This window comes from Hemiscyllium ocellatum (assembly GCF_020745735.1).
Source record: "Hemiscyllium ocellatum isolate sHemOce1 chromosome 27 unlocalized genomic scaffold, sHemOce1.pat.X.cur. SUPER_27_unloc_2, whole genome shotgun sequence".
Classification (NCBI taxonomy): Eukaryota; Metazoa; Chordata; class Chondrichthyes; order Orectolobiformes; family Hemiscylliidae; genus Hemiscyllium; species Hemiscyllium ocellatum.
In genome coordinates this window covers 3,467,154-3,480,961 of record NW_026867487.1, presented here as the reverse complement: position 1 = coordinate 3,480,961, position 13,808 = coordinate 3,467,154, and the positions used below count along the sequence as shown (strand labels likewise).

Genomic DNA, 13,808 nt, shown 5'->3' with positions numbered 1-13,808 from the left:
AAACTCGCCTATTTCTATCAGATGTCGACTGCATGCAACCAATAAAATGTGTCCTCAAACACGCCTCTTCTTCTGCAATTTCATGAAACCCTGCGATTGAGGAACAATCCATCAAATTGCTTTTCAGTGCGTGACTAGAAGGGAGACTCTCTCATGTACCACAACCTCTGGAAGCATGGTGTCAGCGATCTCTCTTGTTCTCGTTCTTACTTCACTATCTTCAATTCAATTTTTACACAATTTTAATAACTTTAGATTTACTGTTCATCCCCTCCCTGGGGAGACTTACATGTCTTGAAGTAACGCCAGTTTTATTTGTGCTACATAACTTATTAGGTGTCAAGTCGAAGGCGCTGTTAACTCAGTCCAAGGCAAGTACAGGGATTGCTGGACAAACTCTGAGACAGATCTGCAAAACCAGTGGAATCGATTTACGCAGGTCCAGAATGTACTGGCATCGACAAAGTTCCGGCAAGAGTCCAGAATGGCTTGTTGAGTACTACAGTGAAAGCATCAATGAATATCTGCCAGACGTCAGAGAACGAGTCATTGCATCTAAAGACCTTTCAAACAATATCTTTATTTTGGAAATCAGAACTTTGAAAATGTCAGACAGTGCGATGTACTATTGTGCGCAGCGAGCACAGTGAGACAGATCAGTTGCACATTTGTACAAAAACCCACAAGACTACAAACACCCAATGTGTCTCAAACACCCAATGCACACAATTGGCCGCAACTCACAAGTTAAGATTGTCACAGAGAGTGAGAGGAAACCATTCGGCCTTTCATATCACTGTCTGCTGTTTCAAATTCATGCTCAAGTATTCTGTCTCTATGACTTACACACAGTCATTAGTTTTAACCTGATACACGTCCCTACATTTGTCTGGTAACCTAGTGAAAGTGCTGCTTCTGTTCTCTTGATGCCTGAAAGTAGCAGACAAATCATTTTAATATGAGTGTTTCCCCTTGCATGACAGATAAAAGATAAGAAGTCGACCCCGATTTTATTCAAATTAACTCATTGATGTTTAACCCAGTAGTACCATTGGGAGCTAAAACGTGTATTATTTGTAAAATTTACGTCTAAATTCATTTAAATTAACTTCAACTTCAACTCACTTTATTTAACTTCACTTTCCTTTATACTTAATCCTACCTCTAACTGTAGCACGATAGGTTTGCTTGAAATAGGCTGGGACGACGCTGCTCCTATAACAAGGTTATGGTATCCTTTTTTTTAAGAGACCTCGTAAAAGACACAGACACCGAAAAGTCTTGGGTTCAAGGGTATTATACCTGATCAAACCTGCCTGAGGCAGAACGCTTTTAAGTTTTATAAAGAACACTTGTACAATGAAAGGCGAGTGGTCAGTTCCCCTAGCTCAGCTTTCTCTGGTTTGGTTTGGGTTTTTAGAGGCCGTGAAGAAGAAGCTGCTGGACCCAAAGAAGCACATCCAGTCTGATACTCTCTCTCTCGCAGACGTCTCTACTGTATGGACCTGTGTTTGAATTTAACATTTGTGCCAAACGGTATTTAGGGGTCTGATGTAAGTGTTGGGAACAGTATCGTTAAGATGATATAATCTGTTGTGTTTTCGGTGAGGGTAATCTATTCAGTATTCGATTCCATTTGTTTGTATTTCGTTCGTTAATCTTGCAAATAAATTCAGTTTTGTTTGAAACTAAGTGGTTTGGCCAGCCGCATCTCTCCCCAAATATCCACTACAGACCAGCTTAAAACAACAAGCTAAATTAGGGACTGTGCTACCGTCCTGGAATGTTTGAGGGGTCTGGCCTGGTGCATTTGTGGTCGGCACGGTGGCACAGTGGTTCGCACTGCTGCCTCACAGCGCTACAGACCCGAATTCAATTCCCGACTTAGGCAACTGATTGTGTGGAGTTTGCACTTTCTCCACATGTCTACATGGGTTTCCTCTGGGTGCTCCGGTTTACTCCCACAGTACAAAGGTGTGCAGGTTAGATGAATTGGGCATGCTAAATTGCCAGTAGAGTTAGGTAAAAGGGGTAAATGTAGGGGAATGGGTGGGTTGCGCTTTGGCGGGTCGGTGTGGACGTATTGGGCCGAAGGGCCTGTTTCCACACTGTAGGCAATCTAAATCTAAATCATAACAAGGTGGGCGGCACGGTAGCACAGTGGTTAGCACTGTTGCCTCACAGCGCCAGAGACCCGGGTTCAGTTCCCCCCTCAGGCGACTGACTGTGTGGAGTTTGCACCTTCTCCCCGTGTCTGCGTGGGTTTCCTCCGGGTGCTCCGGTTTCCTCCCACAGTCCAAAGATGTGCAGGTCAGGTGAATTGGCCATGATAAATTGCCCGTAGTGTTAGGTAAGGGGTAAATGTAAGGGTATGGGTGGGTTGTGTTTCGGCAGGTCGGTGTGGACTTGTTGGGCTGAAGGGTCTGTTTCCACACTGTAATCTAATCTAAGGTGCTAGGGATTGAGGTGAAGTGCTCGTGCTGTAGCTCTGCCTTGTTGTTGTTTATCTTTGCTGAAGATAACGTTGTGACACATACTTCACAAATGTGGTCTGGAAGTCTCCCCCCTGCAAAATGCTTCATTCTATTAACTTTTATCACAAAATGTGATCACTTTCAGAAACGTCTATAGCACCCATTCAATGAAATTACCAATATCTATTCGCAATGTTCGATCACAGCCATTTTCGATTACTGGTAAAGAACCCACAAGTGTTTGCACCAAGTCGTAAACAGTGAAATACTATCGTTGTCATTAGGCAAGTACAGCAGAGCAGTGTGATATCGCTCTTATTTGGTGAACACGTGAAACTTCGTTTCAAGGTTTGCAGAACACATCACAACATCTCCAGGCTACAGTTTAAGCTAGGTTAGAGGTTAAACTAGCTTGACAAGAATTCCCAAAGTGCTTGATTATAGCTTCTCATCAGTCTCATAGCTTTTTCTGCTGATGATCACGTGATGACATTCTCAACTCACATTTCCCTGCATAATTTCCATTCCTCTAACTTTTAACCAACTCGAATATGCTTTCCACATCCTTGTGCAGATTGTCATCCACAATCTGGTGAAAGTGCATTCACTTCCCTGATGCAAGTTCCAAATATATATTGTAAGTAATTGTGACTCATGGCATTTTGCCATTCAGAATAAGCGCCCACTCTTTCTTGGCCTTCAAATAACTTTACGTGATGTTTCCATGTGCAGTGGTCGGATCAGAAAATGATTTCATCAAACCAAATTATTAAGGGTTGTTGCTGAAGATTTTCTTGGACATGACAATCAGCAACAAGAGACAGGTGGAACATTACTGGCATAAAGCAACAGCTCGTGTCGGCTGTTAGATAACTGCACTGCCTTGAAACACATTTTTATGTGTTTGACGTAGGTCGAAATGGATGGTGTTGATTTCAACTTATTGTCTGCACAACGAAATACTTAGAAAAGTAATGGATCTGTTGCAAAATCGTGATAAAGTTCATAACTAGAATAGTATGAATATCACAGATTCCGTCTTTGGAGAATGTAAGGACTGTAGATGCTAGACTTCAGAGTGAATAGACATGAAGTTGGAAAAGCTCAGCATGTCAGATCGCATCTGATCAGCAGGAAAGTCAATGTTTCGAGCTGAAACCCAAGTGTTGGCAAATGGGGCGTGATTATGTTAGGATATCTGATTGACAAGGACGAGTTAGACTGAAGTGTGCTTTTCGTGCTGTTCATCTCTATGACTGTATGTCATGTACAATGACTGTATGACATGTACAATTTTCGTTTACCAAGAGGTCTGATTTCTCATCATAGAAGTGGACGATTTTTAATTTTTAAAGTCAGGGTTAACGAAGGGTTAGTGACGCATCTTTCACACCACAGAGGCTCCAGAGTTTTGTAATAACAATTCTGAGCATGTTGATTAACAATGGTTTAAACTGACAGTTACCACGCTGTCGGCAGTGGGCGACGTTCAGAAGGCGGGATACACATTGCAATGCAGAAAGTAAGGATTGCAGATGCTAGAGATCATAGTCAAAAGGCGGAACTCTGGAAAATCACAGCAAGTCAGGAATCATCCGAGAAGCAGGAGAGTCGACGTTTTGTGCATAAATCTTTCATCTGGAATGTTAATTTTAATATCAGACACTACAGGGAATGTACCCACATTATTACCGTGACTCATAGGAACTGTACCCACATTGTTGTAGAACTTTCCTCCAAACAACCTATCTCACCAACCCGATTTCATGATCACATTTATAATTTCGTTATTATTCTGTCATTTATCAAAACACCAATACTTTCCAATTACGCTGGGGTTTTTTTTTGGCTACTTTCCTTTTTTATTAGGAAGAATAGTGACTTGACATGGAGTGCAGACAAAAAGTAAGAGAAGACAGCAAATATGGTGGACACTGCTAAAAGTGATACCCAAAGTAGGGCCACAATATATACATAAGCAGGGAGTGAATGCATTAATATAGAGAACGTGTAATGGCAGGCAAAAGAAAACATTTTCGATTATGTGCAGACGAATGAAATTGCAATGTCCATACCGGGATGGTACTATGTCGTCAAGAAATATGTGTTTGAGATTTTTTTCTTGTAAAGAGTTTTTTTTTCTTGCAAACAGTATGCTTCCTTCAGCCAGGTTGTGAGTGATCAATTTTTGAAATTTACCTGAGGACGTACTGTTACATGAGGCAAAAGAATAGTGAATCGGCAGATCAGGTCTCACACAGACCCTGGAAGGGTTTTAAGTTTTAGTTTTATTTCATGAGAAGATCCGCCTGTCGGTCGAGCTAAAAGGCTTGAGTTCTTTGCTGGTGTGAACTATTGGATAATGAGGCTACCTCTTCCATATCAAAAGGTGCTAACTGCTTCTTTATTCTGAGTCTGCGCACCAACAAACGGTATGGAAGTCAAGGATAAATGGGAAACAGGCAAACATGTTATCAGAGAAACGAAGACAAAAAGTTGACACTGACTTCATTGTTGCTGGAATTGCGGTTCAAGGTTCAATAATTTGAGCGGAGGCTGCTTTTGGGACCACGTGGATTTCAGGTGCAGTGAAAATCTCGGTGTTGCGTGCATTGCTAATTTGGTGGCCACTATTAACTTGGTAACTACACAAATTGCAGCAGATTAGTGGAGCGGCGTAATTTCAAACCAAGAGTGGATGGAAGGCCACATATCAGAATGTTCTAGTTATCTTTTAAGGGGAGTGACTTTGGCTCACATCATTCAGTGTCAACTCATTGACCATCTACTCTCGTCCTTCTCATGCCCTCAGTGTATCATCGCCTACGTAAAGCACTAAGCTGGGAAAACCTAGAAACACGACAGCATTTTCACTGATTTTGGGATTTGGTAATGGGTGCCTTGAAACCAGAGGACAGCCCTAATGCGGATGCTCAGCATTTTGGATTGTTTGGGAAGTGCTTCTGAAAGGAAGAGTACAGAGGAAATACATTTAACTTCTTTTTTAAAACATATTTTAAACTGATGCTTGCTTTACATTTTAAAATTGCCCTTTTTGTCCAATTCTGTCCCAAATCATTCTTCTCGTATATTCAGACAGATGTAGTCATGATGAATTCTCGATGTATCTGTGATCGTGCATGCGGCAGCCATGCATTATTCTGGTGCTCACAGCCCCCTCTTGAGTAGATCAAGATCAAAGATACCAACCACAATGTTGTTACAGAACATATTACTGATAATTACTTCTCTGTAGAAGTCCAAACCTCGAAATCTCTACCGTGCACACCCGCAAATATTCAGATACCTAGGATATACCTAACTTCCCCCTTGGAAAGATAACATTGAAGTGCCACCACAATTCTATGTGGGCCTTTGTTGTACATCGGGTTTGCTTTCCGATAAAATACTCTATCCTGTGTCATCCTCGATTCTTTTATGGCCTGCACGCATCTGTGGGTAGAGCGTGAGAGCAGAACTTTTGAATAATGTTAATGGGGTCAGACACAAGCGGTATAGCTTATACCTTATGCCTGGAAATTCTGAATAGATGAACTACAATCTTTTTAGAATGTAACTGGTAAGATAGATTAGAAAGAACGAGGAGATATGGCGCATTTGGATTTACACACAGCTTTAGATAATGTCGGTCAAAGGAGATTGCTTAATAGGACAAAATTAAAGGATGATGTATTGGCATTTGTTGTCAATTACTGATAGGCAGAAAACAAATATTAGGACTAGTTGTTTTTTTTATTTCCAAAGGCAGACATTGACTTGTTGGAATGTGCAAGAATTAGTGTTTTCCCCTCCCACTATTCATGATATCAGAAATGACCATAATGAGTAAACAAAATGCAAGACATTTTTTCTGACGTTTTATTTCGAGGCATAATTGTTTGGGATTGTGAAGCTGATGCAAGAAGGCTTCGCAGAGATTTATACAAGTCCATAATGTGGGCAAGTACGGAAGGGCAGAAAATTAGACTTGAAAAATTAAAGCAGGCAACAAATGGGGAGAGACTGGGAATGTGGCGTTGAAGCACATGGTCAGCAACCGTCATACAAATTGTCAGAGCAGGCATGAAACGTCAAGTGAACTGTTTTTAATGTTGATGTTTCTCTTAGTCTGGGAAAATGACAATAGTTCTGGAAGAGTCTGGGGCAATGGTTTCAGAGGGCATTTGCCATCTAATCCATCAATTATCTGAATGACGCACTTCCTAAAATTAGCATCAAAACGCTACTCATTGCCAACTTGCTACATGAATCATCAGGAAATTCATTCAACTCTCTCATGCTCACAATGAGATGGTGCTACCGCACAACCTTCCTTTGAATAGGCAGAGAACCAAATCTGTTGATACTATACGTCGATTTCAGTCAACCAATAACGTGTATCCTAAAACACACACCTTTTTTTTCCTGCTGCATCACAAGCTTGTCTGACTGAGGGTCATAAATCAATGATCTACAAAAGCCTTTGCCAGTGAGTGACTGAAAAGCAGACTGCCGTATTTAACACGGCACCAGAAATTATGTTGATTGCAGGACGCCTTGCTCTCCTTCTGGCTTTCTTATCCTGTGAGTAGCTCCAATTGTTTTGTTCTTGAATTTTAATGAGGCTCTGTGTGTTTTTTTCCTCGGTTAATCACTACCACAATGACAGGTGCACAATTGGCAGTCATACCAGTTTAATAAATGCTGTTTTAATTTAACAGGTGCTCAGTCTGAGGTGGTGTTGGCTCAGAAAGAATCAGAGACGGGGTTCGCCGGACAGTCGCTGAAACTGACTTGTAAAACCAGCGGTTTCAATCTGAAGGACTATAGTATGCATTGGTATCGCCAAAGTCCTGAAAAGAGCCCACAGTGGTTAGTTCACTATTACAGTGAAAGCGTCAGCAATTATCATCCAGAGATCAGAGAACGATTTATTGCTTCCAAAGACCTTTCAAACAGTATCTTCGCTCTGGATATCAAGACACTTAAAATGTCAGATGGTGCGACATATTATTGTGCACAGCAACACAGTGAGTCAGATCAGTTACCAACCTGCACAAAAACCCAAAAGAGGAAATGCACTATTTTCTGCTCATCTCAAAGCTACAAAACATGCACCATTGACAGCAACTCAAATAATCACAATATTGTAAATAACAGCAGGAAATTGTTCTGCTCTTCAGGTGTCTGACTGCTGTTTTCATTTGTAACTCGATCATTCCCACTCTTCGACTATTTCCACAGAAAATTCAGTTCTGTTTCTCCTCTTCTTTATACATACATTTATATTGTTACATTCTAATTGTTTTTTCCTCTCTGCGAGTAATTTGGTCTTGTATCCCTGATCCTCACAATAAGCTGCATAAAGTTTCACGTTCTTGCTTCTACTGTACCATTTATCTCAAATCAATCTGACTGACTTAGCGACACAAGCGAAATTTACTCGTCAAAATTTCCCAGCACTTGAATAAAATACACAGTAGATCTCTGTTTTTCATGTAGAAGACTCCCAGTTTCTCCAATCTTGCCACATAGTTGCAGCCTTTTGTTCCAGATGGCATTCCAGCCAAACTCCATGAACTCCTCTTTAAGGTGTAGCGCAGCTACTGCAGTGTGTATCATCAACAGGAGTTGCGGCTGATTGACTGTAAGGCTACTGAGACAGCATTTTATAAACGGGTCTCCTCTACCCTCTGAGAGGATGAGGGCAACAGACGCATTGGAAACACCACCGCCTGTAGTTTCCCTCCCTTCGTCTCATCTTCCAGATTAGGAAACAGGAGACGATGGCGAGGACAATCTCATTAGTTTATTAATCCAGAAATACAGGATGCACGACCCATGTTCCGTGGAACAGGCTTTGAATTCCTGTATTGTGTATTTGAATAATAATTCACGAAGAGTTCAATGATAACCATTGTCGATTGTTGTGATGAATATTTTCGGTAATGATGTCCGCCAGGGAAAGAAATCTATCTTTATCAGATCTGGCCTACATAAACCTTCAGACATATGGTAATCTAACTCTTCACCACCATGTGATTATTTGGGATACGTAATAAATGCTGGCTTAACCAGGGACCCCACATGTTACAAGAGCGAATTAGATTTACAAACATTGACTCTACATTTCCAAGAGCTGAAGGAAGTTTCCAGAACCGTTACCTGCCTCGTGTCAGATGTCTATGCTATGCCTTAGAGCTGCATGAATCATAAAAAAAGGTGCAGGGAGAGAAAAATCAAGCGATTCATTGTGCCAATATGTTTTGTGTTTTTTAGTGCCTAATTATGGATAAGGCCAGACCACTGGGAATATTCTTAAGCAGGCAGACCCAGACAATAACTCTGCATTTTGGTTCAGTAAGTGTACGGCGAGAAAGATAGCTAGGTTGACAACTACATTTTAAAACATACAAACATTTACTCACAAAACGACACAGTGAACCACAAAAACAGAATAAAGAACCTCTACAGAACACAACCTATCCAACTAGACGTAATTGTGTTGTTCCAAATAGACACAAAAGTCCAACTAAACAAAATCTTTCAAAACCAGTATAAATAGAACACATATTTACAGGTTGATGTTGAAGGGCTGAAAGAGAAGGAGAGAGAGAGAGAGAGAAAGAGAGAGAGAGAGAGAGAGAGAGAGAGATTCCACTCAGCTTCCTGTTGAAATTTCACAAGTTCAAGAACTGAATTAAAAGCTACTCTGCTCAGTTAGCTAGTGAGCTGACTACTGGCCTTTCTTTATCGAGGTCACTTCCTAAACATGACCAATATGGCCTGAAGTCTCATTTGCTTACACATAAACAAAAGGCCTGTCAAAATCTATTTCATCTCTGTACCAATCCAGCCTTGTTGGAGCCCGGCCCGGTTTAATACCAGTCTCAAAGAAAGTCAAGGGCAGCGTATCCTTGAGCCAAGGAACAGCTTTTTAATAAAAGGGACTAGCTTTGGGACACTCCCCCTCCCCTCTTTATAAAAAGAACCATCAATCGCTGAAGATGGCTTCATTTCTAAACCTTGAAAACCCGGTTAGTAGCCTAAACACGCATGTATACGAGACTAACTATAGATATGCAGACATGCACAACCCCATGCAAATTCTGGCCACGGCACAACTGCCACCGAAACGCCCCGTATCTCATTCGAGTCTCGATAACGCATCAGCAATCATATTTTTGCGACCTGCCACATGCACAATTGTCAAATTGAATGGCAGCAACAACAAGCTCCAACTGAACAGTCTGGCATTTTCCTCCTTAAAGTTCCTCACAAATGTCCTTGTGTTGTGAGCACTGCTTCCGATTGTGTCAGATGCATTGCTGGTAATATAAACACTGAAATGTTGTAATGCCCGCAACAAGTCTCTTTCTCAATCGTTGAATAGTTCTGTTGATGAACGTTCAACTTTCTTGGAAATATACACGAGGGGTCTTGCTATTCCATCATCATCCTCCTGCAGGAGCACTGCACCAACACCCACATCACTGGCATGGACAGCCACCTTGAAAGCTTCACCTAATCAGGTGTGGCTAATACTGGCGCAGTGGTTGACACAGTTTTTAAGCTGTCAAATGTCTTTTGATAGTCCATTGTTCACTGAAATTTCTTGCCCCTTTTTAACAATTCGTTGAGTGGAGCAGCCAAACTACTAAAGTTTGGTGAAAACATTCGCTAAAACCCATTCAATCCCAAGTAGTGTAGTACGGCTTTTTTTGTTAATGTTGTGGGAAATTCCTCAATTATTTTCGTTTTAGCAGCTCATTGGGCTGTTTGTCCATGTCCAACAACATGACCCAGAAAAAGAACTTTGGCTTTGGCAAATTCACTTTTAGCTAGGTTTACCACCAAGCCTGCCTTCCGAAGTCGATTGAGTAAGTCCTATGAATGTTGTAAATGTTACTTTCATAAGTGATGAAAAATCAACAGGTCATCAATTTAAACAACACAGTGTGTTAACCTGAAAATCAACTAATTAGTCAGTCTCTGAAATGTGGCCTGCTCATTAGGTTTTAATACATTTAAACAACACAGTGTGTTAACCTGAAAATCAACTAATTAGTCAGTCTCTGAAATGTGGCCTGTTTATTAGGTTTTAGTACATTTGAACCAAATCAATGACAGAGTATCCTTGAGCTAAGGAACAGCTTTCAAAGAAAAAAAGGACTAGCTTTGAGACAGCGAATCTCGTACCTTCCCATATATCCTGCACATCATTACTATAATAACGTTTATGTGCACCCTTAAATGCCTCGATTTCACCTCCTTCCTCTATATTGCCAGGCAATGCATTCCACACCCTAACTATCTGCAGGGCCATAACATTAGCATTCTTAATGCTGCTTCCAGCTTTAGGCAAGGATTCAATGTCAACTACAACCTCACGTTGGTCCCTCGCCCACAGAAGAAATTCCTCCAGCTGTTCTCTAATATCGTTGAGCAAGGCACCATGGAGTCAACGTACTGCCCTGGTGTCTTGTCCCCGGGGATACATAAATGCTTGATTGCTCTCAATTTAAATAATTCCCAATCGCTACTGTCTTCCCGTTTCTTCCTCACTTCCTGGACAGCTGAATCCTCCTATATAGCTGAGACAATGATGCCTCTGATGCACGTATTTAATGACCTATCACAATCACCAGTATCAATAATGGAAAGCCAGGTAGTGAGTACGACATCAGAAGAGTCCCCCATTGCTTTCCTACTTAGCTTGCCTGGAGGTCTTCAAACATCCGACTACGGATGGGCGGCACGGTGGCACAGTGGTTAGCACTGCTTCCTCACAGCGCCAGAGACCCGGGTTTAATTCCCAACTCAGGCGACTGACTGTGTGGAGTTTGCACATTCTCCCTGTGTCTGCGTGGGTTTCCTCCTGGTACTCTGGTTTCCTCCCACAGCCCAAAGATGTGCAGGTTACGTGAATTGTTCATGCTAAATTGCCCATAGTGTTACGTAAGGGGTAAATGTAGGGGTATGGGTGGGTTGCGCTTCGGTGGGTCGGTGTGGACTTGTTGGGCCGAAGGGCCTGTTTCCACACTGTAAGTAATCTAATCTAATCTACCCCGTTACACAATGGACAGCGACAATGCAGCTAGCAAACACTCTAATTGCTAGGTGGTCACTTCTAACAAGTACATGTGAAAATATATTTCTCATTTATTTTCAACTCCTATTTTATACTCGTGTCAGACTGGATTTTTGTGTAAATTTAAAATTATTTCTATTCTAGACATGGCTCATTGAGAGTTAGCCACTAACTCAACCTTTTGAGACGTTCAGACAGAAGGACAGGCTGTGCCTCTAAACTGTATGTACGATACGACACGGCGCAGCTATACTTTATATTGGTACCAGTAGCTTCCAGATACAGGACACGAGTTCGTTGCGAATAAATATTCTAATGGTGATAAACACGAAGGAAATTTACTTAACATTCGTTCTTCTGCAAAGCAACAATCCCAAAATACTTCAATCAACTTCTGTGTTACGTTATTGTATGGTTTATTGAGAGTGTTTCCACACGTTAGAGACTAGGGTGGCGATGAATGATCTGTTAATCATGTTGAATGAACAAAGAAATTAAGGACGGTTTCCAGCAATAGGAAGACAGCCTTCTCTGTTTTAATAAAATGTCTCACTACATTGTGAGATATATCCAATGTATACAAACCAGTCATGGGCTGGAAACACAACCTCAGAATCTATGCACACTTAACAAAATGTGGACTTTAACTACAGGAAACCAGACATGTGAGATGGGAAATGATAGTTTGCAATGACATGCATGTGAAAATTAAGTAAGAAAGGGGTTAGACACAAATAAAAAGTCACCAGTGAATTTCTGAAATTCAGTTTGGTACATGTGTTGAAAGCAATTATTTCTGCGCTCTGAGGTCATGTGGCTGCAGTTTGTATCTTGCAGTATGGTTGTCCTCTCTGATCAAATCGGAATCAATATTCCTCCTTCATTTGCAGTAACATGAAAGTGCAGATAGTGCAGTTGTTGTATTTTTAGTACAAGGGAGCAACCACTGAAGTTGCTTTTTCCCCTTACTAATTATAACACTCAAACTTTCGGACAACTTACCTTTCCGCTGCTGCCACCTGTTTCTGAACTGAGTTCCTTCACACAAGCAACACTCCAGATCATTTGTAATGTTTTGATCGTGTTTGCTAGCAGATGCAGTCAGAGATGGTGGACGGAAAGCACCTAAACAGACCAATGAAAATATGTCAGTCAAAACAGTCAACACACACACACACACACACACACACAAACAGAGAAAAGGCACAACTATCTCCAAACATGCTCGCACCCATATAGATACTCAAATACATACAGATATGCATGGACAATTTAACACCGACATGCATTATAGTTTAGCTCCCAGTGCACACACACGCTCAAACACAAACACATCCTCAGACAGACATACACAGATTCATACACATAAACACTTGCACAGGAATGCACAGGCGAAAATTCACACAACCACGTGGACACAAAGATTGATACTTATGGTTCTTGCACTGACGGTATACGATTGCGAAACTATACAAAAGTAAAATGAGTCCAGTTCTGTGAAGACTTTGTGTTTATTGAGACAGAAAGGCATCCACACAGAGGGAGGAAGGAATGTAGTGGGGAGCACATTGAATAGCGCTGGGAGGAACCAAAAGAGGGAGTGATAATCATGCTGAGCCTGAATATATAGAAACGTCAAGGGTCCACAGATAGGAGAAACCTGCAAAAGTGACAGAAGAGTTAGCAGCTTTTATTATGAGATTGAGATTGTGATCAATAATGCGGGAGGTTGTAGTTGAGAGTTTTCAAATTAAGCAAGGGGCACTGTGTGGGTCCACAGAAATTTTGTGATGTTGAATGTTCTCGAGTGTGGTTTGTATGGATAAATTGGGACGTAATATTGACTCGTTAACAACAAAATTCGATGTAAAATGTGCGAATTGAGCCTGGAAGTAAGACGATCTGTGGAATTGCCTATCATGACGAAAGTCAATGCATCAGATACTTGTGAGTCAGTTTTGAGGACAGTGTCTGCAACACAGCTTGGGGTGGATCGTTTCACTGAATGCCAGTTCTCTTCCAACTGTCATCACAGCATCATCGCTGATAAAAGAGAGTGAGGTGAGAAAATAGAGAGAAATGTCAGCTATTTGCTGAGGCCGGGGTTCAAGAACGAGTGTCTTCAAATATCAGACTTCTCCATTACAAAGAGGACAGAACAATGTGGGTCTCAACATCTGGGTTGAGTGTGAAGTATTTCTAACAGGTAAATTGAAAGTAAATACATTTCACAATCTTTATAT

At 41.3% G+C, this 13,808-nt stretch overlaps 1 gene segment (V, D, J or C); it reads left to right on the top strand.

Moving 5' to 3' along the window:
- Positions 1 to 6,983: 6,983 nt before the first annotated feature.
- On the top strand, positions 6,984 to 8,770 carry LOC132807667 (Ig heavy chain V region-like). The segment is given in 3 exon segments: positions 6,984 to 7,058; positions 7,196 to 7,504; positions 8,754 to 8,770. Coding segments are annotated over 3 exon segments (372 nt in total).
- Positions 8,771 to 13,808: the final 5,038 nt, after the last annotated feature.